The sequence below is a fragment of the Scomber scombrus genome, chromosome 1, assembly GCF_963691925.1.
Source record: "Scomber scombrus chromosome 1, fScoSco1.1, whole genome shotgun sequence".
Taxonomy (NCBI): Eukaryota; Metazoa; Chordata; class Actinopteri; order Scombriformes; family Scombridae; genus Scomber; species Scomber scombrus.
The window spans coordinates 893,301-918,705 of record NC_084970.1 but is presented as its reverse complement, the minus strand read 5'-3'; the positions used below and the strand labels follow the sequence as shown (position 1 = coordinate 918,705).

Sequence of the window (25,405 nt, the reverse complement as noted above, 5' to 3'; positions counted from 1 at the left end):
TGTTGTAGTCTTAACTATGCTGAGTAACCAGGACGATGTGTGGAAATGTACAGTATTGTTGCTGCTGGGTTTTTTTTTATTAGTGTGCTGTGAGCGCCACATGAAATTCCATTAACTTCAATTTCATTGTGGTGTAGACAAACCTCAGAGCCAGATATTTTTCATTTTTCTCTGTCTGAATCACTAGATATGAGTGAATGTGTTTTGGAATTTGGGGGAACCGACCCTTTAACTCATGCTGCTGTAAACCCCGTCCAGCTTCCTCTGGCTATGAACTGAACATGAGTGATGAGGATCTTTACCTGGTTAGCGACTTCCAAGCCCACAGCTTGTCTCCACAAATTCAACTGTAACTCCATCTGTTGCAATAAACAATCCTTCATCCTTAAAAACCACGTGTCTGACAAATGTTAGTTTAGAAAACTTTATTATGCCAACAGTTTTATTTCTCACACACACACACACACACATATATATTTAAATTAAGTCAAATCAAGGCAGAGCTCCTATCTTCTCTTGTGCACTTAGAGCGATGAAACATGAGGTGTACTGAGGGTGATAGTGTTGCTTTAAGGCGTCAAAATAACGTGTCCGTGTCCTACTGTGGGTCGTCAGAGTTGAGGTGGGTTGTACAGGACAACGCTGGAACCGGACAGCTTGTAAGGGGGGGGGGGGGGCTGTAGACGGTCCCCTTCTCAGGTGGACGTGAAGGACAGAGTGAGATGAACGAGCAGTCACATGACGGCGCAGCTGGCCTCCTTAGATAGATCCTGATGAAAAAAAAAAAGAGCAGTTGAGCTTTACATCATGGGATGTTTCCTGGCTAACAGCAGCTGCCTGGTTAGCATGGAACATGCAGTTAGAGGAAAACATGTCTAATGATGCTGAGCAGGAAGTTACTGGTGGACAAACAGCTGGAATCATGTAGGAACCTCCACAACTCCAGATGTGTATGTTTCTACAGACATGTCTAATGACGGTGTTACAATTCATATGGACTCAAACTAAAACATTTGCACTCCTTGTTAGCATGTTTATATGTTTAATCTGAAATCATATCCACGCTTCATTCAAAATCTAAATAAAACTGCATCAAATGATCAGCTCATTGTGATTAGACTGTCCACGTTCTGACATCTCCCACTGTACCTGCAATCACTCATTCATTACTCCTTATAATAAAAACTATGATTTATGACACTTAATCATCCTTTGAGTCACTGTCAACTGTACAGTTACGATGGTCATTTTTGCATCCATAAAATGTTATACTATACACACACATAGTATAAGGAATTTATGTATATTGTAGATTTATATAATTAGATTATTTTATCACTTCACCATTACAAGGCAATTGTTGTGTCAATTTTGAATTTCTCTCTACGGGATCAATAAAGTTTACCTTATCTTATTAGTTTGCATTACATATATAGACCCTTTCTAAAAACTACAAAAGTTCATAGCTAAGGAGGCTGGCTGTTCACAGAGTGCTGTGTCCAAGCATATCAATGGAAAGTCTAGTGGAAGGGCAAAATGTGGCAGGAGAAGATGCACCAGTAAAAGAGATGACTGTGGGCTTCAGTGGATTATCAAACAGAAGATTCAAGTATCTGGCAGAGATCCAGAAAGAGTGGAATGAGCTTCAAAAACCACCACATTCAGACGCATCCGGGAGATGGGCTACAACTGTTGGGTTCCTCGGGTAAAGCCACTTCTGAACCTGAGGCAACGTAGGAAGCGTCTCAACTGGGCCAAGGAGAAGAAGGACTGGACTGTTGGCCAGTGGTCCAAGGTCCTCTTTTCCGATGAAAGTAAAGTGTGCCTTTCATTCGGGAATCAAGGTCCAAGGGTTTGGAGGAAGACGGGTGAGGAACAGAACCCAAGCTGCTTGAGGTCCAGTGTGAAATATCCACAGTCGGTCATGTCCTTAAATCCAAGGTCACCGCAACAGTCTACCAGAATGTTTTAGAGGACTTCATGATTCCTTCTATTGAGGATCTGTATGGAGATGCAGATTTCATCTTCCAGCAGGACCTGGCCCCTGCCCATACCGCCACAAGCACCAAAACCTGGTTTGATGCCCATGCCATCACAGTGCTTGACTGGCCAGCCAACTCGCCGGACCTAAACCCCACTGAGAATCTATGGGGTATTCTCAAGAGGAAAATGAGGGGCACCAGACCCAACAACAAAGAAGAGCTGACAGCAAGCATCAAGGAAATCTGGGCTTCCATAACTCCCAGGCAATGCCACGTCGCATCGAGGCAGTGATTAAGGCAAAGGGATTCCCAACCAAGTATTAAAGATTGACATATCGTTTTGAAAGTACCATATTACGATTGATTTGATGTGATCGTAATTTCTTTTTTTCTGCAAAAACTAAGTAAATAGTGATTTCTTCACAGTATTCTAGTATTTTGAATTCCTGTTTTCATGGGTTTTATGAGCTGGAAGCCCAAATTATGTAAAAATAAACAAATAAATACTTGAAATCGTTTAAATTGTGGGCCCTGAATCTATAATCTATGAAAGTTTAACTTTTTGAATGGAATTATGGAAATTAAACAACTTTTCCATGATATTCTAATTTTTCAGAAAGGGTCTGTATTTTAAAGGAGGCCCTGACCCATACACAACAAGAACGATAAAATAAGTGATTTGTCCTGCTCTAGCATGTTCTACACATCTGTGTGCAAGGATTAAGAAAGTTAATAGCATGAATGAGTAACTTGTGCACAAATTAATTTGAAAGCACATCAAGCTTAAGCAAATGCACACAAACCAGACAACTTCTATATGACCGTAACAAGCTTAAGTAAAAGTAAAGTGACTGATGGCAACAAGAGTAAAAGTGGTGTGAGAGGTGAACACATTCTTCAGTCAAGACCGTTCTGTTTTAAAAACCTCCAAACCCAACTGGACACCTTAAAAAAAAAAAAAGGAGATTTTGGAGCCCAGTAACAAACAGCACCATCACCATCTTCATCATCAAAACACCAAATGAGGGAATATCTTTTGGAAGAATAGTGTTCATTCCTTCAGTAGTTCCACACTTGAGAATCTGTTACAACAAGCAGTGAATCTGTTCTGGAGGCTTGTTGTGAGTAAACACCATTGGGTTTTATATCTGTCACCTACTTACACCATTCAGCCAAAACATTAAAACCATAGACAAGCAGAGTGAATACAACTCGTTATCTCATTCAAATGGAAGCTGTCAACAGATGGAATATAATAGACAGTAAGTGAACAGTCAGTTGATGTCTTGGAAGCAAGAAAAAAGACAAGCATAAAGATCTGAGTGACTCTGACAAAGGACAAGTGACGGTCTTGTGACGGTCTTGTGACTGACCCCCCCCCCCCAGTATGCAGTGCTCAGTACCTACCAAAAGTGGTCCAAGGAAGGACAACTGGTGAAACTGTGACAGGGTCATGGATGCCCAAGGCTTATTGATGCACATGTGAAACAAAGACTAGACAGTCTGGTCTGATCCCACAGAAGAGCTACTGTAGCACAAAGTGCTGAAAGAGTTGATGCTGGCTATGACAGACAGCTGTCAGAACACAGAGCAGTTTGCTGTGTAGCTGCAAAGCAGTCAGTGTCCATGCTGAGTCAGCATGGGGCCCCGTCCACTGCTGAAAGCACCTACAATGGGCACTTGAGCGTCAGAACTGAACCATGGAGCAATGGAAGAACCACCTACCTAAACAATGTAGGGCACCAGTACGCCCCTCCATGGCAACAGTATTCCCTGATGGCCTCTTTCAACAGGATCATGAACCCTGCTACACTGTGAAAAGTGTTCAGGAATGATTTGACGAACATGACAAAGAGTTCAAGTTGTTGTCTCGGCCTCCAAATTCCACAGATCTTTTCAAGATTCAAGACAACTTTATTAATCCCTTGAAGGGCAATTCATTTGACCAATATCTCAATCCAATTGAACATCTGTGGGATGTGCTGTAAAAACAAGTCCAAACAATAGGACACCCAACCTCACACCTTACAGGACTTAAAACGATGAGCTGCTAATGTCTTGGTGCCAGATACCAGAGGACTCCTTCAGAAGTCTTTTGGAGTCAATGGATCAGAGGTGTTTTGGTGGCACCAGGGGGAGCTATGCAATATCAGACAGGTGGTTTTAACATAATGGGTGATCGGTGTATATCTCTATTTTACTGGGAATCCTCATCACCACTGAAGCATTCAGTCCACACTGACTAAGACCAAATAAAAAAATTTAAAAAAAATGAACGAGGTCACTTGCATGTCTGAGTCAGCATGGATTGGTACATTTGATAAAACAGAAGGGTTTCAGTTCCATGAGATGGATGACACAAGTGATGGATGTAAAAAAAAAAATGTGTGGAAATGAGCTCCCTGGTTGGAGTAGGGTTACTGACATGTTGGTGAATAAGGCACAGAAGCAGCAGCTGTATAAAACAAAGCCATGCATCATAGAGACTAATACACAGAGCAGATAAGCAGGGTGGCAGGGGTGCATATGTTTGGGGGGGGGGGGGGGGGGGGGGTTTCAGCCAGGCAGCATCACCCTCCTCACCTACTGTACAGTGTGCTGTGTGCTCAAGACACAGAACAACACTTCTTCTTCTTCCTCTTTGGCTTCAGCAGAGGCAGAGGAAACACAGAGTCAACAGTGACGTCATGTTTCATACACTGCACTGTTTGTTCATCTGTAACAGCTCCTCACTTTTTACTGCAGTGGGGTTTTTTTTTTTTTTTTTACCTGTCTCCTAAAGTGCTGGATGTCACTGCCTGCCACAAACTCTTCATCAAACTCCAGTTCGGTTTCCTCGTCGCCTCTGGTCTGCACACACACCCTGCGCTCGGCCATCTCCTGAGAAGGTGTCACATGACTCCGCTGAGCTACATCGTAATATCACCATGACAACAGTAGGTTTGACTGTTTTGTGCTTTTAAAAAAGGACCACCATTTTTGGCTTTCTGGGCTAAAACTAAGTATCAACAGTTTTCAGTGTACTTGCTTTTTAAAAACTATAAAATACTGAAACATGAGGTGATTCTTCAAGTATGGAAAATAATTCAATAAAATTAAAAATAACTAAATTGGCTGCAGTAATGGATTACAGTGTGTACAGGTGATTTCTGTACAGGGAGAAGTATTGTGCTTCACTGACCTCATGGTTGGGATTCAGCAGGATCACCCTCACATCAGTGATGGGGCCCCAGCTCCTGTGGCCCTCTAGAACCAGGTCCTCTGAGTCAGCGTCCGTCTCTGCACCTGCTGCCCAGATCTGTGAACACACACACACTTCAGTTCAGACAGGCAGCTGAATAGTTTTCATAATCCTTCCCTGTAGAGTATAACAGTCATAAAAAAGGCTTATACAGTTCAACATTAGTAACAGGAGTACTCACAGTGAGTGTTTGCCCCCCAGCCAGGATACAGGAGGACGGGATGTGGAAGGAGATGTCTCCAGTATCTGAAAATGTCCTCCGGACCACCCAGCCACCTAGAGGCTGCTCCTGGAAGTGCACACATGAGAGAAAGTAATACTATGTTTGCTCTTCTGGTTAGATGCTAAGCTAATGAACAGGTCTGGAACCAGCTCTGTTTGTCATAACTATATTAAACTTGAATTAAGAACAAAGGTCAAACATACATAAAATGCTGCCCTTATAACTTTAAACAATTTAAAAATAACTTCTTTTTTTTTTAAAAAGCACATATCGGACAACATCTTCACCAATACCAATTCATTCGTGATTGATCAATATCAGCTGACCAATAGATCGGTCGGGCTCCACTCTCATGTTCCACAGGTTTGGTCCGAACTTAACTGACAAAAACGCTTTGAGCTTAAACACACTTGACTTGTGGACCAAATTGCAGCCTCTCATTAAATAAACACACTTCCATAGTGTTATAGTGTGATATTAAAAAACATCCCAACATCTACTGATTGCATTTTATTTGGTTTTTTGCTATTATTTTCCTTTCCTGTCTTTGAATATGACTCGATGTCAACTCAATAATCTTGAGTATAAATAAAGGGTAGTACTACCTGACTCCTAAATTGGGTTGGTGTTGCTGTAAGTTGTTTATTCTGAGGATTTCTTCTGACTGCAGGCAAATCATATCTTTGAGACAGATTGTCCACATTCTTATTTTGTTAAAAACAGATTTGTCCTGGCAGTTTAAATAAGGTCTAATACGGTCTGGGTCTGACACTGTCTACTTCTGTTGGAGCTATTGTGTGTTACATCAACCAAATCAAAGATCACTTTCCACAGCTGGAGAGTTGCATTAAAAAACCCTGCTTCTTTCTGGACAAATGGGAAGCATGGCACATTAAAGTCACTGATCTGTATCTTTGCAAATGACAATCATGTCATGATGGAGAGAAACTGGGACATTTAAAATGAGTTCTTAATAAAAAGCCATTACCGTCTCAGAGGTGTTCCTCAGTCTAACGTATCTTCCGTCCACGTCCACCTCCGCCACGCTCACAGCTCCATGCTCTGCTGAGCGGCTGGACATCTTATAAACAGGTGAGCTTCCGGAGGCTCCTTCGTATTTCCTCTTCTTGCCTCGGAGCTTGCTGCGGCCGTGTTCGTGTGTCCGCTGTACGGTGGTTCGCTGTACGGTGGCGTGCTGGGAAGGGCTGGGTGACAGCTGCAGTCTGTCAGAGAAATCAAAGTGTAAACATGGTTCTGACAGACGGGGACAGACAATAATTACTGAATGATGTAGACGGATGGAGTACCTGTGTTCCTCCACCTCCAGCATCTTCCTGTAGGCGTTGATCTCCATGTCCAACGCTATCTTGACGTCCAGCAGGTTCTCGTAGTCTTCCAGCTGGCTGTACATCTGGGTCCTCATGCTCAGCAGCTCCTGCTCCTTCTGACTGAGTCTCTGATGCCACATCTCCCGCTCCTGGTCCAGGGTCCTCTCCAGGTCCTGGAAGCGGCTCTCCAACCCTGCTTTCTGACAGAGAGAACAGCATATTACAGACACCGTGCTACTGCAAAGCTGAACATAAAGATAACAGTGATGCAGGTGACCACACTTTGGTTGAAATAATACAGCACAGGTGGTGAAGTGCATCTAGATTATTAAGATGTTAAATGAAAAACAGTGACGACAACAGAGATAGAGCTCATCTAAAGACTTGACTGTGGCTTCAAACTCTTTGTTAAACTTGCCAAACTATTCAGGGACCAATTTTTGACAAAATCTGCAACAAATCTCCGAAACATCAGCTGAATGACAGCACTGATACTACAGGCAGAGTGATTCATTAATGATTAAAGCATTTATTGTCATTGTACGAGAATAAACAGACATGTTGAGTATTCAAAAAATGAACCAATAAGAGGCAACATAAACAATCATACAATGGGGGGAATAAATAGTGGAAGAAAATGGTGTAAAAAATGTAAAATATACTGCATCTGATAACAGGAGCCAGCTGAAACTTTTTTTCCCCTTCATTCAGTTTGAAATTTTATATATAAAAAACATTTGTTTCCTGTTAGAAGACCAGAAAAAGTGTGAAACTTTGTCATAATCTTGAATATGACTTTAAAAATAAAAATGATGTGCATGTAAACATACTGCTAGTGAAATGCTCCATGACCCTTCTAACTCCTCAGCATTCAACATTGCACTGGACTCACTGTAGACTTGATGGGAAAAAAGGATACAGATCAATGTACAAAAACTAGGTATTATTTTATATGGCATACAATATCCAAACCTGTTGCCTACACTTCCCACAATGCAACTGACCCAATGACTGTTCCCTCTGAAATTCTGGTGTGTGATGCTACTAGCAGCTAATACGTAGCCTGGAGCAAGTCTGCTAACCTCAACTCTTTCTAACTCCTCCCTCACATTTTTTAAATTCATTTTCAAACTATTACACTTCAGCTCGAACTGGCGCCGACTCAGATGACATCACATGAGGCAATCTATCAGACACATAAGACTTTGTACTACTCTTTACACATAGAAGACCTGAATACACACACTGAGGTGGAAAACTGTGTTTTAGCATCACCAAGTCATTGATAGAAGTTATACAAGAGGTTTAAAAAGATGGTTAGCTACATCAGCTGACATTGCTTTAATTCTCTTTAGTCATGGTGCTACAGAGGGAGGGGGACATTTAGTTTTGCTCCAAATGAACAGAATATTGATTTACAAGTTATTCTGCCAGGCAACACCAACCACTACTGTGTCATTGATGGCTTTGCTTGTCATTGGTCAATAACTGCTGAACTTCTCTGTGATGTGGACGGTGAGGTCTTGAAGCACCAGTTCTATTGTCTACACAGCTCATCATGTTTTTTGTTAACATCTCTTCGTGAGCTGTTGTCGACTCAACTTACTTCTTTCTGGTGCTGCTGGAGCTGTGAGCTGAGGGTCTCCACTCTGTGCCTGGTGGTCTCCAGTTCATCTTTGGTGGCCGACATTACGTTGTTTTTCTCCGATGCGGCCTGCTGGGCGTTCTGTAGCTACAGTGCGGAAAGAAAGAATGAAACGTTTTATAATTTAAGAAACTAACCTGGAGACTTTTTAAAGGCATCATTGTAATTAGTGTTTGTACCTTTGAGCTGAAGGTCTTGTCAATCTCTTCTTTATACTGCTGCAGCTGAGTCTCATGGTCCTGGCGGAGTTGCTGCATTGAATCGGTCAGTTTACTCTCAAACTCTCTACGTCGTCCAGAGTCCAACTCCACTAACCGGCTCTCATGTCGGCTGCGGATCTCCATGATTTCCTACACAGAAAAATTAACACCTGTGAGTTGTGTAAGGGTCAGTGTGAGGCAACAGCTTACAACACGTTTGGTTTTGGTTTAGTGGTGTGTGTGTGTGTGTGTGTGTGTGTGTGTGTGTGTGTGTTACCTGCTGACTGATGTTGCTGTTGAGCGCAAGCTGTTCTTTTAAAGTTTGCACCTGGTTCTCCATGTCCACCCTCCTCAGGATCTCTGAGCTCAGCTGGTTCTTGGCTTCTGCCAGTGTTCCCTCTGCCTGGTGACACACACACACACAAAGTCAGTTAACACATGCAGAAATACCCAACACTAAGAAAACATTAGCCTCGGAGCATTTTAGGGTATTTCAACCAGCAAACATGGCTGATGGTGATGTTGTCCCACATTGTGAGCAATAAAGAAAACAGAACCATCTCCATCCATCCATGTCTTTATTTGGCCAATAACTGCAGTCACTCTACAGTAATCTGACAGCTATTATCAGTGTTACTCTTAAACTATGTTTTCACTTAATTCACAACAATCAAGTCAACTTACTTCAGTTTAAACCAACCAACAGTAGCTTTATGAACAGACACCATTCACAACAACAATGCTAAAGAGTTGCTAATGTTTCAGCTTAACATTAAAATGACTTCTTATTTTTACCATTCAACCATTTTACTAGCAACTCTTTATACTTTTACAGGAGTGAGATGAGAAGACTGATATCAATCTTATTACTATGTGTGAAGTACTGGCTGGGACACTGTGCACAGTCCCTTCAACCCACTTTCTTTCTGATGTGCACTCCTGCACTTTTAGGTCCTTTTTTAGTTTTTAATTTTATTGTTGCTGTATACATGTTTTTTTTTATTGTTTCTCATATCACTATCTTTTTGAGCTGCTGTAGCAGTACATTTTCCCCACTGTGGGATCAATAAAAGTTTATTTGATCTTATTGTTATCTCTGCAAATGAGCTTAACAAAATGATGTAACCAGGTGGGACTACAACAATTAGCTAGTCAGCCACTGAGCAACTTAATAATAACAATAATAATAATAATAACAACAACAACAATACGAGTCGTGCCAAAGTCAGACACTTTCAAATCCTACAAATCAGGACTTTGGGGAACTATAACTACTAGATCATGTTCATGTCTCCAGATAGCCCTCTGTATGTTCTAGTCTGTGTAAGTCTGACTGTAGTTCATACATGATCCAGCTGGCCCTGCAGGTCATTGAAGTCGTCGTTCAGCGTCCTGTTCTCCGACAGCAGCTTAGTACACTCAGCATCCTTGGAGTTCAGAGCAACTTCAAATTTCCTCCACTGAGCCATCGCATTCGCCAAATCACTCTCCTTCTTCTGGTTCCTGAAGAGAGACGACAGAAAGATGAGCAGCACAGAAGACGACCCATCTGCACGTTTAACACAACCTTGTGAACTGTCATACATACTTGAACACAACCTGTGGGCCTCTTAGTATAGTTTTGGACCACAGATTAACCAAACCTTGTTCTGTTATAAGCCTACCATCTTAAAAGCTAGAAAAACATGAAGGAATGTACTCAGTAGGTCAGGTTTGTGTGATCAACTGTAACTGTTCCATTGCTGGTTTGTTAGTTTTTGAATTGAAAAATCAACATTTTCAATTTAAAAAATATGAAAGTTAAAGTGAAAATAATCAAGTCATCGTGAAATTATAATGAAACATCCAATTTTGCAGAATAGATGTCTGACATAATTGATAAAGACAAACAGAAGCTAAATATGTATCCATGTTTACAAATAGTTTTTTTACACCAAACCCAGTTCAGGAAACTGTCCATTCAACGCTGCCACACTTGTCAACAGGAATAAACATGTTAAAATGTTATTCACTAGTATATTAAGCATCGATGCTCAGTTCGGCAAACATACAATTTAACTTTTTAAAAGGAATGTGAACTTTTGGAAGTCGATTTGTCCCACATTTGGAAAGGTAGAAATGGGCCACAAAGGCCAGTGTGAGTAACGTTATGTAAAGCAGGGATACAAGTAGGAACAATACCGAAATACCTGCCGCTTGGAGTGAATGCACCCAGCTCTATACAGCAGTGGCTCACCAGTCATTTGTTACATAAATGTCTATTTCTATATTGTGCAGGTGTGAGCGTCATGCAGGCCAACGTTAAATAGGAACATTTTTGAGTGGAGTCTGGTGTGTAAGGTCTTACACTTGCTGCTACCTGGCTTGAAGTTTCCTGTACTCCTCGCAGAGATTTCCATAGTCGATCTGCAGCCGGGCCCTCTCACCAGCCAGGCCGTCCAGAGATGACCTGACGTCGGCCAGCTCCTCTTCATACAGCCGCCTCACGTTGCCCATCTCCCGGGTGGTCGACTCCTCTTTCTCCTCCAGCAGAATGAGCATGGAGGACCTTTCGCTTTCTAAGTCTTGGACCCGCTGGATGTAGTTGGCGAGGCGGTCGTTGAGGTGTCGGAGCTCATCTTTCTCCTGGATGCGGGAGTGGCAGGTCGGGCTGGTGCCGGATGAGGGGAGGCCGCCGGCGGCTGCGCTGCGGCGGCTGGCTGAGCGGCTGGCGCGGCTGCCGGAGGCGGCTGGGGTGGAGGTAGCGGAGGCCATGGTGGTGGTGGTGGTGGTGGTGGTGGTGGTGGTGGCGGCGGTGGGCCGGGCCGGTACTGGTACAGGGTCCACAATAATCCTGATGGTTTAGTCAATTCTTAATAATAGAAAAAGGACGGGCCGCAGTAAGGTTCACGTAAACGAACGCACCCAAGCAGCAAAATTTGAAATGAAATAAAAGTGTCGTAGAAACAGTCCTGATCATGACAACCTGCATCTGACCAGCAGCTCTCAGTGAGAGGACGTCTCCTCACATTAACTGTCCACAGCTGAACCCAATCACACTTGACGAGCTGACGCACTGAGAGGTGATGCACCCTACGTCAAGTCAGCCGAAGACACCTTTTATTTCCGGTTATGATTTTTCAAAAATAAAACAGTATTGACGTTTGTTTTTGTGTGGAACAACACACGGTTCATAAAAAACCTCCGAACCATCAGCATGTATCTGATGTCATACAAACTAGTAAATATAATATAATATATACTAAGTAATCTGCACCATATAACACATTTGTGCAAAAATATCCATACTACACTATGCCATCATAAATATGAACTTTGCGTTGTCCATATAAGCCATGATGTTTTTAAACCCAAATTCTTTTACGTGACATTTTTGGTGAGTAAAAGTGAAATATAAATCAGTATGAATACCTATACAAACCAGTATAACAGCATTTAGACAGTCATTATCTGCAGGCTGCTGCCTGAGTCAATAAGACATACTCTTTATTAAATCAAATTAACATCATCATCATCATCTGACTTGTCAAACAATGAAAGTGAATGAAGGAGATATTCATCAACAATAGATGAGCTGAAATTCAGTTAGTCACTTTAAAGAGTGGAAGAGATTAAAAATGACAAAGATGATGAGAAGAAAGTGATGGCAAGTAGCCTACATACATTTCTTAAGCATGCATACAGTCACCAGCCTCTTCATTAGGTTCACCTGTGCAAACTAATTCATTCCTATACAACAGCTCTGCTACTTTTTTCAAGTTCACACATTTTCAGTTTTTGTTAACATTGAAGTTGATAGGGTTGTATTAAGTGGTGATGGTGTACTGGGGTGAATTATATTAAATGGTGTTCTTAATATTTTTTCCCTCTCTTTGTATGTTAATGGTGGCCAAAATATTAGGAACACCATTCAATATAATGCACCCTAATACACCTCCATCACCCACTATGACCTAATAATAAACTTCATAAATGTAGAATTTATAGCAGAGCTGTTGTATTGGATTGAATTAAATTACACAGGTGTATCTAATGAAGGGGCCAGTGACTGTAGACAAATGGTAGAAAAGATATAGGCAGCTATTCCACAATTTAGAACAGCATCTATAGCGGATTACGCTGTAGTTGTAGCCACCTGTAAGATCTGGGATTAGTACTGATTACTGAATTTATTTGGAAAATGTAATAAATTCTATAAAACTCAATAAATGACACAAGTACCCTTTAATATAAATACCCTTTAATGGGCGTTTTCCTTAAAATTGTACACTCTCACAACTTTACTTTGATAACAGAACCGCACAACTTCCGTTCATTCGAAGGTAACTTGACTAAAGTCACATTCCTGCAGGGCATCAGCTGGTAGAGATGACTGGCTAAACGCTGGTAGCTGATGTCACTTATCACAAGACTATTTAAAGTAAAAGTTTGCTTTTTATAAAACAGCAGTATGCTATATTTAAAAACTGAATGTAGACTCTTGAATAAAAAAAGGGGATCCCCACCAGGTCATGTAAGACTGTACATATTGTGAATGTGTGATGTTGTAATTATGAAGGAGGTGATTTCCATTGGTGAATATGTGACTGAATTTCTCTCTGAATGTTGTTGAACGTATCTGGATGAAAGAGGGCGCCATCCCTCCATCTCACAGCCCACTGTTCTTTTTTTACAATGTTATTTATTTTATTTTATTTTGAAATACTGAGGCATATATCTCTACATGTGCTGTAATATATATGATATATGATATATGAATGCTTCTGCATTACCGTCAGCTTCTTACTGACAGAATATACACTCCTATATTAATGCAGCCAGTTGAAATACAGCCTATACGAGTAGAAAAGGATCCCTCAGTCATTCATCCAGCCCTGCAGATGTACCGTATGTCTCCGCAGAGCTGAGCGGTGCACAGTGGAGGTCTCTGAGGTCACCGGCTGACTGAAGCTTTATGATGTTCTCATTAGTCAAAGTCAAACCTGGTCCCTTCATACGCTGCCAGCTTCTATTCTTCACCTCATAATAAAAGCCTAGGGGTGGTGTGTGTGCAGGGGTGTATATGTGTGTGTGGGAGGTAAGCCTACATACACACACACACACACACACACACACACACACACACACACACACACACACACACACACACACACACACACACACACACACACCCTTTGATCCCCTCCCCACCCTTTGAGCTCAGTTTGGCTGAACTATGGGAATAATCAGTGTGTGTATTGCACTCAGGTGAATGATGGATGCTGACAGAAACCAGGCTACTGGATGTGAAACTGACCCAGATCATTTCAAACCTCAGCTGCTTCAGCATTTGATCTCAGAACATCCACGTAGAACACTCCTATAATATTATTAAAAAGGGGCTTGTATAGGAAGCTTGCTGGTGAGATGATGATAAAGATGGTCACGTTGTTTAGTGTTTGTAGCAGAATGATGCACTCCTCTGGAGAAGTGGTGTAAGAAGTATCCAGAGTGTTTATACTACACTGTAAAATACAAATAAAAGTCCTGAAGTCAAAATTTTTGAAGGTGTCAGGAAAATGTACGTGTTGAAAGTAGTGAATAGAAGTAGTCAGTATACTGGCTCTAGTCAGTGTTATATGAAGTTTGATAATGATGCTCTGATACATAATTTAAACATTGTCACTGATTCATTGAGTCATAACTACTTTTTTATACAATTCTATAATCTATAATATTATACACATAATCTTTAACTAGTATGAAGTTCTAAAGATGATATAATGTAAAATATTCATCTGTAAACATATTGCCAACAGTCTAATGAATGTAAAAAGTATGATATTTTTAACTGAACTGTAGAGACGTATAAAGTATAAAGTATAAAGTAGCATCAAATCAATACACCCAACAAGTATTCCAAAATTGTACCTATATGCAGGTATATGAGGCTAAAATTAGCTACAGTCCATTATTGTTGGAATATGATGGTGCCTTGTTTACCATGTATTAATTAAGCAGGACTCACCTTAAAGCAGGTAATGACAGTTGATACTGTGCTTTAGTTGTCCATATTCCCATAGTTCCATTAAGCACATTACCCCAAATCACACACTTCAGTACAACTGAAGCTTTTAAGGGCCCTGACTTGGGGCTCTCATAGGCCCCTGAGACAGTTGCCCACTTTACTGGTTTACATACTCCTGAGTCACACTGTTTCTTTATATTTCACTGCGAATACAGCATCAGTATAACACCATGAATCATCTATTACAGAGAAGTTGTATGTGGGAGCCATATGAAAACTGAGCATCAGTTCGTGTGTGTGTGTGTGTGTGTGTGTGTGTGTGTGTGTGTGTGTGTGTGTGTGTGTGTGTGTGTGTGTGTGTGTGTGTGTGTGACTACATCAGTATGATGAAAATGACTGCTCCTCCATATGCTCCGCACTGCATGGGACAGAGGGGTTGGTCATCAGGCTCGCCTACGCTGCGCTGCATCAAGCTGCCAGAGACAACTATGGCAATACCGGAAATGGATCAATTTACCCTTCAGAATTAATGCATGTGCTTGTCACCTTGAAAAGAACAACAGAGACATGCAGCCTACAAATAAACATTACATCTGTTGCTCACTCAGTTAAATCTGCACTGTTATCTATGGGCTACATATAAAAATATATTTAAAAAATCAGGGAAATAGGTTTCAACAGAGTGCCAGAGTTAGTCAATACTGATAAATGGTCACATACTTTAAATATTAACGTTTATTAAACAGTATGTTCTAGACTCATTCTAAATTGTATCTACTGTCCCTTGCTAATCTGTTAAACAGTTCCTACCTGCAAAGCTGGAAAGCATATATAAAGCACACATATATTTACAGTTTAACACTACATATGCCATAAATAGAAAGAAATGTAAACCTCCTGCTGTATGTTTACTGTCTCATAAACATCACATCACACTGAATAAATTACGCCTTGATTAATCGCATTTATATAAGTAGAGGCTTGTTGGATTTATGACAATGTTTGATCCTCAATTAACCATTTAGGATCTGTGCTATAGCGGCTTTTTGGGGGGTACAGGGCCCATATTCACCAAAGGGCCCAATGAGATCAGATCACATCCTACTTAACCTTTTTAAACCTTATTATAATGATTTAGTTTTACAGCTTTATTTTGTAAGGTAGAACACATAAACATCACATCAAATCTGATTTGATATCATGTAGTCAGTTTCTTACACCCCTCTATTCTAGTGGCACTGTTGTTAATACATGCTGACACTTCACTTTTTAGCTCCATGGAAACATGAGTTTGCGACATTGGAGCCATAATACCAAGGTCGGTATGAAAGTCATTTTTGGGAGACACGGTTGCACACACACACACACACACACACACACACACACACACACACACACACACACACACACACACACACACACACACACACACACACTAAATAAATAATAAAACAATACAAACTGTGAAATAGATAAATAAGATAAAATAAAAATAATACAACATACAATAAATGTATTATTAATAATAAAAATAGAAGTTGTACAAAAGTTATTTCAGCACGTTTGTCCGTATTTGTTTTACTCTGAAAGTGACGGGCGGAAGTTGTATAGCTGTGTCTAACTTGACTCTGGTCCTAAGTTGTGTGTCAGGCTGGCAGACGGTTTGTGCGCCGCTCGGAGCTGGAGACATAAAGTACCTACCGGTGTCTGACAGCTCGGCGCGCTCTGTCTCTCACTTTGTGGACGTTTCTGTGTGTGTGTGTGTGTGTGTGGACATCAGGGACAGGAGCTTTCAGGACAATAGGACTGGGTTTTTTTTTGGGAGAATAACTGATGTTGCATCCCCACATGAGCGCATAGGGAGCGCAGAAGGTAAGGTGTTTATTTCTGCTCCAAACACACACTCACATCAGGCTGGAGGCAGCAGCGTCACTTATTGTCCAAACTGAGCCTCAGTCAGATCTCCATGCAGCAGATGATGATGATGATGATGCCATGAACAGAGTCAGTGTGCTGGAAGCTTTACGCCAGGAAACTTAGAAACTTGCAGTGATGTGTGTTCACACTTCATGCTACTGCTGCTTAGAAAAACACATGAAGCCAAATGAGCGCCGAGCCGTCTCTGTGTCTCTGTGCTGTGATTCTGCAGCTTCATTTCCCTTTTTAATACCAACAAGACTCCCATAGCAGACCCCTCCTCAGAGCTTCCCAATGGGCTGCTGTGTGACTTTGACGACCACAATTTACTTCACAAATATGTATAATTTATTTCTGTTATTGAATAATGTAATTAGTAATGATAATTACTATAAGTAATGAAACAGTCATCATATATAATCATATGAAACAGAGAGAAGCTCATCGTTATATGGAAAGCTGCAGTCATCTAATGTTTGGTATTAATACATGACGTCAATTATTAATTGATTATCAAGTTTTGAGTATCTATGTATTTTTTTATGTTTTGCAATAAAAAAATAAAAAGACATTATTAGGAAAACAATAAAATATTTAGTGTTTTACTAACACATTGTAAATAACTAAAGCAGGATTACCAAGCAGGCAAAGTGGGCAACTGTCCCACAGCCCCAAACCACCAGACCACCAGGGGCCTCTAAAGGCTCCTGGTTCACTGTGTGGTACAGTCATTAGATTGTGCTGATTTCATTAATTAAATATGAGTTTGTTAATACTGTATGCACTGCTGAAGTTCATTACACAGAAATAATAAAGACCTTAAACTAACACCTGCATCATCATGTAATGTTGAGGCCCCTCACTGCCGAGGGGCCCGCAAAGTAGAATCTAGTCTTATAAGGGTTCAGAAGTGATATAACATTTCTGTATTCTTGGTGGACTTGAGAGAGTCAGATTTAAAAAGGACTGATGCAGCAGAGAGCAACACTTTTAGTCCTCAGTATAGGACAAGTTCTGGATCCTACATTTCCCATAATGCAACTCATATAGCTCTAGCATCTTTCACTAGACCCTCCACATCTGGTCAACACCAACATCTTTCAAACTCCAAAACCCCCAGTTTGTTACTGGATTTGTGTTATAAAGTTGTAGCCTCCAAGCCCATGTTAGGATACCCTTCATGACATCACTATGACATCATCAGGGTTAATATCTCAGCCTCCTATAGCCGTGTGTGCTACTCAATACATTATATAACTGATAACACAGGCTGAGTTGTACTCTGCATGTAGAGTAAACAGAGCTTCTTATGTAAAATTGTTGGAATGGTCCTTTAAAGACTTTATTATATAGTTTTATATATTAGGCTTATATGCTGCATTTTAATAAGTAGCTGTTATAATATAAAAGTCATTACTAACATATAGAAACATAATGTGTGTCTGTAACAGGGAGGGATGTGGGGGCCAGTAGGGGCCCATTAGTGGGTTAATCCAGCCCCTGTTAACTATGTGTTTCATTAATGCTTACTGTACATGATATAATGTGCTGCTGCAGATGTATTTTCATATGAGCTGCACCCCACAGGTTGGGGCTCACCCAGCTGTAAGGAGACCCTGACCTGGGGAATAATCCAGATGAAGATGGTGTCAATCATCCTGTGGAGGGCTGTCCTCATCTTCCTCACACTTCCCACTGCACAGGTACTGCAAATGGAAGAATGGATGGATGGATGGATGGATGCATGCACCACATTCACCTTATTTACTGACTACCAAATATTAGGAACACCCTCTTTGATGCTGAACTGGAGCCTGGGTGTAGATGTTAAGCTTTTAGCAGCAGCAGGTCATCACATTCACTGATGAATCAAATGAACACAGACCCAATTAGAGAAGCATTGTCAGGGTTCACACACCAAACCCCCCCCCCCCCCACACACACACACACACACACCCCCGCGCCTCACACCCCTCACTGCTGCTGCTATCGGCTTCATTGCTTCATTTGCTCTGACCCGTCCAAATTGGCCTGTGTCGAGGGGGCTGCTGCGCTGTGTGTATAGGGCCCCGCCGCAGCCTCTGTTACGTGTGTATGTGCTGGGAGGTGGGGGGTGGTGGAGGTGGAGTGGAGGGGGGGGGGGGGGGGGGGGGTTAATGTCACCTCCTTATATGAAGCAATACTGAGCGCAGGATTTTCTCTGGCAAATATAGCAGCTACTTAATCCCTGACAACAGGCTGCTGTGGACCCGGTGTTCTACGTGATCAACTCAGCAAAGAGATCTTTATTTGGATCAGGTCTGTGCGTGTGTGTGTGTGTGTGTGTGTGTGTGAGAGAGAGAGAGAAAGAGAGAGAAACACGCTGATATGATTTTTTTGGGCTGGGTTTTGTGTTTTGTTACTGTTACTGTTCCCTGTTGGGCCTGAACTCTTGCAGTGTTTACTATTGATTGCTCGCTATTCTGGTGAACAGGGGATTGCAGTTTGAAGGTTTTGGACAGTTTGAAGGATTTGGACAGTGTGTTCACAGCTCATGAATTGCATACACACCCACATGGAATTTGTACTTATTTTTTATTATTTTGGAACACCGAATGAATATTTTTGCACATAAATTTGCCAACTAAAAGAATTGATGCTGCGAAGGGCACGAATCCAAAGTTTTAAATCACTCGATAAAGGCAAACAAAAATGAGCGTAAAGAAGTTCAGTTGAACTTTTACAGTGCTCTGTAGCAGCAGTTAGATATATGAGCTGTTAATAGTAAATATACACATTGTAAACAGTTCAAATGTGCCATGTTTAGTTAAAACCAAAGTCAAATCTGTGACTAATCCAATATGAATATTAAAAAATATGAATGAGCAGGATTAGAGAGATTTACATTACATAACTGACTGCTTTCTTATTGCTTTCTTATTGTGTTGTAAGGATTTGCTCTCTCCCTCCAGACTGAAACACAACAGTTCAGGCCTGCTGTTGGTGTGGTCATGTTAAAAAAAGAAGAAGAAGAAAAAGACAGTTTGAAAGGTTTGCAGCTAAATGTTGAATAATTGAATAATATTGGCAGTATGTACTAGAACATCATTAACCCTGACATACTGTTAAGGGTCAAATTTGACCCATGTTTACATCTGAGAGCTGTAACAAATACTTTCATTTTCTTTTAGCCTGTAATTTGACATACAAACAAGGAAATATATTCGACACAGTCATCCAAAATGTCAAAAATATTCATTCTTCACATTTAATATCATTTCTTGAAATATTTCTCCTGTCTTATGAAACATTGGACCATTATATAGTGTTTTTTATATCGTTTTTTCCTCATGAAAAAAAACAAAAAAAAAACAACTCTTTCTGCTCTTCGAAAGCTTCATTAAGGATGAATCTCAACTGTATCTGTGACTGATGAGCTCTTTATGAATGATTTGTTGGTTCAGAAGTTTGTTATTAAGACTAATTGTGAGGACATTCTGTGACGGGTCAGAATATGAACAGTATGTGAGGAACATTTCAAGGTAATATTTTAACTATGAAGTGAAATACATTGGCCTACACTCTACTCTGGCTCTGCAACACTAATTAACATTTTATGTAGACAATCAGTGAGTCAAAGGTGAAGGGAATCAAACATGATCAACATCTATTGGGATGCACATATGTAATGCTTGTGATAGTGTATGAATGTAAAATATTTATCTAGATTACATCTACATTTAGATTTGATAATGTCTTGATGTCAGGTGTTAATAAGCTGACGGCTGAGTTCAGTGTCAATAAAACAAACTAGAAATATGTGAATGAAACAGTAGAGCCATTACATCAGGCAGCAGCTTTCCATATACATGTTTTATGACTGCAATCAACACTTATTTTCATTATCACTTAATCATCTGATTGCTTTCCTGCTTAATTGTTTTATCTATAAAATGTAAGAAAATACTGAAAAATGGCTGTTTTATTATTTCATTATTGGTGCATGCTTTTCATAAACCAGCTTTATTATTTCTTTTTTTCCCTTTGTGTGTGTGTGTGTGTGTGTGTGTGTGTGTGTGTTAAAGACATATATTACCTTTATTTAATATAAAAGTTATAATGTAAGATCATGCCAAACTATTTGATATGGTGTTTTATTGACAATTTACTGTTTTTAAGCAAGTTGAATGATTTGGTACAAAGTTTTTATGGTTACACCACTTAGACATTTTTGCCATAATCCTCTAATATATTCTCTCTAAATGGATTAAAAGCAGAAATTTGATGCTGAGTCCACAAAAAAATAATGTGTGCAAGTTATTCATACGTTTATTTTCACATTTTAACCCTTTAAATTTGACTAAACCACATGTACACAGAGAAAGGTCATTAACCCTTTATTACAGTATAATAATAATTATGTTATCAACTTATTATACAATAACGTAATGATCAACATCATCATGTCTATATATGGACTTATCATATGATACATGGACATGAGCTTGATCATTTTTTTGACCTCAGTATCACCACACTTCACATTAGCAGTTAAGAGGCTATTCATGTTACATTGACTAAACAAGTAGTGTCCTCCATTCCTCACTGTGTACGTCCTGAGTGGAGACTCCCCTTACATTATTATGCTATTATATTATCATTATATCAGTGGTATAAAATGATCCTCTAATGACAATAATATGGTTTATCCAGATTATTTCTGAGACAATATATCGTCCAATAAAAGTAGTTATCATGACAGGTGTAAGCATTAGAAGAAACTGCTGCTCCTCTCTTGTCTACATTCTCTGCATTCCTAACCTTCATCATGCTGCTCATCTTCATACCACTTCCCTCAAATGATCCATGTCCACATGAGCTGTACATGTCTGACCCTTCATCACAGGGATATGAAAGGATAGAAGGTAGCAGCATGAAAGACAGCGGAGTGAAGGAGGACAGACAGGTGTCTCCATCGAGGCTTTCAACCTTGCACTCCAATTAGAGACACACACATACGCACACACACACACTCGCTATACTCTCACTCTCTGCTATCTGCCAAGCCTTATATCACACACCTGTGGATGGGTGCACATCGGAGAAAAAAGGGCGTGTGTGGAAGCTGGTGTTCATGCGTTAGTGTGTGTGTGTGTGTGCGCGTGTGCGCCCGCGCGCCTGTGTGTGTATGTGTGTGTGATTTTTCCAGTTTAAGGCATAATGAAGTCAACATCATTTGACATGTTATTGAATACCATCTTTGAAAACTTCACACAGCAAGAGGCAACACAGAGAGAATATTCATGCAGGATTATTCCTCCCTGACGGCTGTGTCAGCACATATCCTAATTAACGTGTCCCCTCACTGACTACAGTTTGTACCCGCTCCCGCTGATTATTACCACTTCGGAGCTCTTGCATCATCTGCTTCTTTATCTGGTTTTTAATTGTGAATGAAGAGGAAAACAGTGACACGCTCGAATCTGCAAAGACCCATAAAAAAAGGTTTCACAGTTCACATGGCGGCGTTAAAAAAAAGCCCGCTGCTGACTTCATCTGAGCTCACAGCTGCAGTGTTCCCAGGTGTGAATGATGGATGAGGTTCACAGATGCTGATTTTACTATTAAAGGCACGTTTAGTCAAAAGTAATTGGAAATCAATGCACTGTTGTCAGTTTTTCAATATGTGTATTTCATAGTGAAGTAAACCCACACACATCTTTTTCCACTGCCTTTAAAAACATGCAAATTTGCAACATTTACCAAAACTGCCTTGTCAGTGTTTTCCTTTAAGAGAGGAGAACCACAGAGTCCAGAATAGAGGAATCTGTCACATTAACACCATCACACAGACTTTGCTGTTCCTCAGAAGAGAACACAGATGGTTTTAATACTTTCCTTTGAATTTCGTGCGAGACCAAACAACCGGACCGAGACACCGCCTGAAAAGGTGTGTTTCATTCCACGATAAGCTGACTGTGATGTGCTTCCAGTGAAACGGCACAAAAGCAGGGCTCTGTCATAGTGGCTGTACGACTTTAGTATGAATTCCAAATAAAAACTACTTTTCTACTTTTTAATCCATCTGCTGATTGCAGGGAAATGTCAAAGGAAAGGATCACCTCAGTGATTTATATATAATCTACATAATTATTCAGGATCATTTGGTAACCATGGTAACGCTTGCATGTTGATGGAAAGATTTTCCTTGATGCATCAGAACGTGAAAAGGTGTTAAAAGAGACATGTTGAATGTCATGGATTAGGTAGTAGCATTAAACCTATAGCAGCTACTGACAGGCAACAACACGTTTCTTTTGGTCGGGGACTCCCGAGACAGGATGAGGCTTTACCTTGTACCCCTGCAGACGCTGCATGGTGGAGCTTGAGCAGGTTCTCTTCGTGTGTCACTACCCAAATACTGATGGCTCGCAGGTTAGAGCATTTTATATAAAGAGCAGAAACTACACCAAAATACCTCAGTTATCATTATTTATATATTTCTTGATGTATCTTGAGTCTGTGTTTGCTTGTGATAGGCTATTATTAGGTAAACCCCGCCTTCTTGATGTTTTACAGCCAATTATTAGGACAGTGATTGTGACATTGAACGCCAGGGGCCAGATGCATAAGGCTCATGACTGGAACTATATCTGTATACCTTTTTCGTCAGATTTATAAAGCTGCATGTTAAGTTTTATAAATCTCCATCATTGTAGAAGTGGGTGCACATGCAGGAACCTCGTTTTCACTCCAACAGTTACCCATAAATTGATGCACATAACCAGCCATCTGCATATTAGTAACTCTGCCTGATCCACCAGTCTATACACATGTCAACAGATCAACCATACAGGCAATCAGGGCAAGTGCCCAAGGGCCCTTGAGCAGACAGGGTCCCTCAATGATTGCCTTCTTTGTCAGAAATATGATAGAAGGCTTGATTAATTCTCTGGATGTTGATAATTATGATCGCTGTTTCAAACCTAGTGTTTCCAAACTCACGGCGTTACAAAGTTTCCATCAGACAAAAGTCAAAGTCGACTTTATTGTCAATTGTGCCACATGTACAGGACATAGAGGATTGATATTGTGTCTCTGTCAGACCCAAGGGGAGGTACACAACAATGAAACAACAACAATGTCATTAAAAAAGTAAAACACATTTAAAAAAACTGCAACACATTAACCTTTACATACTTCAGGGTCAAATTTGACCAATTTTTTTTTTACATTTGACAGCTGTGAAACCGACAGTATACACAAATGAAATAAAATGCATCTTTTTTTTGTGTGCAGCTGATGTATACATTTGACCTGTGTTTATAAAAAAATCTGCATTAATGTTGTATTCATCATGTTCTATAAAATGTTCTACAGGACCATAAAACAGTGATTGTGAAAGTCTTCCTTAATGTGAATTGGTGGAGAAACTAATTATGAGTCAGAATATGAACAGTGTGTGAGGGTTAAAAAACTGCTACACATTAAAAACAAGGCACATTATATATTTAAATATATTTACAAAGTAGTGCAAACGGTGTGAGACAGATTGTCCCTGGCAAAGGAAGCGGCAGATTCATATAAAGTGGCTGGTGCTGTTTTGTGTTAATGTGTGTGTGTGTGTGTGTGTGTGTGTGTGTGTGTGTGTGTGTGTGTGTGTGTGTGTGTGTGTGTGTGTGTGTGTGTGTGTTGGGTGAGACAGCAGCATCTGTTATTACACACAGCTGTGGCTTTTTATAGTGCTCAAATCATTCATTCATTACTTGGACCTGTAAAGCATCAATAGCAGTGGTATCTCATTATATTAAAGTGAGCTTATCAGGTTTGTTGCAATGAAATATAAAACAAAACTAACAACAAATCAAAAGAATGATACAAATGACCACACAAAAGTAATTCATCAATATTAACTTAACAATGTTTCATGATTTAGAGTCATCTCTTGTCACCTATGTCTGCTTTAGTGGACAATGGGAAACAGAAACAGTACTTAACTATATGAACAGTTGAAAGCTGGAGCCTGACTTCATGCATTAAATTGAGAAGTGAAGGAATGTTTTGGGTACAGTGGACAAAAGAGGGGGTGACTGGGTGTAGATGAGAAGAGGGGGGGGGCAGGCAGGGGTGTTAGGGTGCACGCTTGACTAGCTGCGTGGATTATCACAAGCAGATGTGGGATTAGAATCAACGCCTGATTGCCTTTTATTGTCCGGCTGTTTTTCTAGACGTGCTGCAAGATTTAGAGCTGGTTTTCCTCTGACCGCAGGTGATTCCCTCTAGCTTTCTCTTATCCTGGATTTGACCTAACATACCCCCTCTTTGATATTTTGCAACTCTTTATTTTCTGCCTAAGCTGCTTTATTGGTATTATTGAGCAGAACAGAAGGAAGAGAGAAATGAGGGATGGCGGAAAGAGGAAAAAGACAAAAAAGCGACAAAGTGAGAGTTTGTTTCCTGTTGGCCGGGCCTTCCTGGTGCCAGCCTCTTCCTGTCATCCTTCAGCCTCACTGGAGCGACAGCTGTTCAATCCCACCCAACTACACTACTAGTTCTGTCACCCACCCCCCTTCACCCACTCATGCATGCCCAACTAACAATCCCACCTTGAGTCCCTCACCAGCACTGCAGCTTCCTCTTCCTCTCACAAACAACAACCGGATGAAATTACCAAGCTTTTCCTCTCACTCTCCTCTGAAAACAGCATTGTCTGTGATGCCAACAAGCTATGAGGTATGGCTTCGAGGAATGCAGTTTGCAATTGCCATTGTGTGTAGAGATGATGACAGAGGAGAACTGCAGAGAGCAGCTAGGGGACTAGGAGGAAAAGGGCAGAGAGAAAGTATGCTACTAGAGCCACAAAAGTTATATCCTGGGTCTGGT

General features: G+C 40.6%; 1 protein-coding gene across 1 annotated transcript; it reads right to left on the bottom strand.

Moving 5' to 3' along the window:
• Positions 1–424: 424 nt before the first annotated feature.
• Positions 425–11,373, bottom strand: lmnl3 (lamin L3). Its single transcript, XM_062419153.1, has 11 exons — positions 10,979–11,373; positions 9,966–10,122; positions 8,897–9,022; positions 8,599–8,769; positions 8,381–8,506; positions 6,754–6,974; positions 6,435–6,669; positions 5,405–5,512; positions 5,164–5,280; positions 4,752–4,862; positions 425–770 (listed from the first exon to the last, which is right to left on the bottom strand). Exons 1-11 carry the CDS (start codon positions 11,371–11,373, stop codon positions 735–737), a joined length of 1,803 nt encoding a protein of 600 aa, XP_062275137.1. The 3' UTR covers positions 425–734.
• Positions 11,374–25,405: the final 14,032 nt, after the last annotated feature.

Bases quoted from the DNA above. Each gene is read 5' to 3' on its own strand.
- lmnl3 (XM_062419153.1), bottom strand. From the start codon at position 11,373: ATGGCCTCCGCTACCTCCACCCCAGCCGCCTCCGGCAGCCGCGCCAGC. The intron at 10,123-10,978 runs GTAGCAGCAAGT...GTCTCTCTTCAG, and splicing joins TACAGGAAACTTCAAGCCAG to GAACCAGAAGAAGGAGAGTG. The intron at 5,281-5,404 runs GTGAGTACTCCT...GTGTGTTCACAG, and splicing joins CTGGGGGGCAAACACTCACT to ATCTGGGCAGCAGGTGCAGA.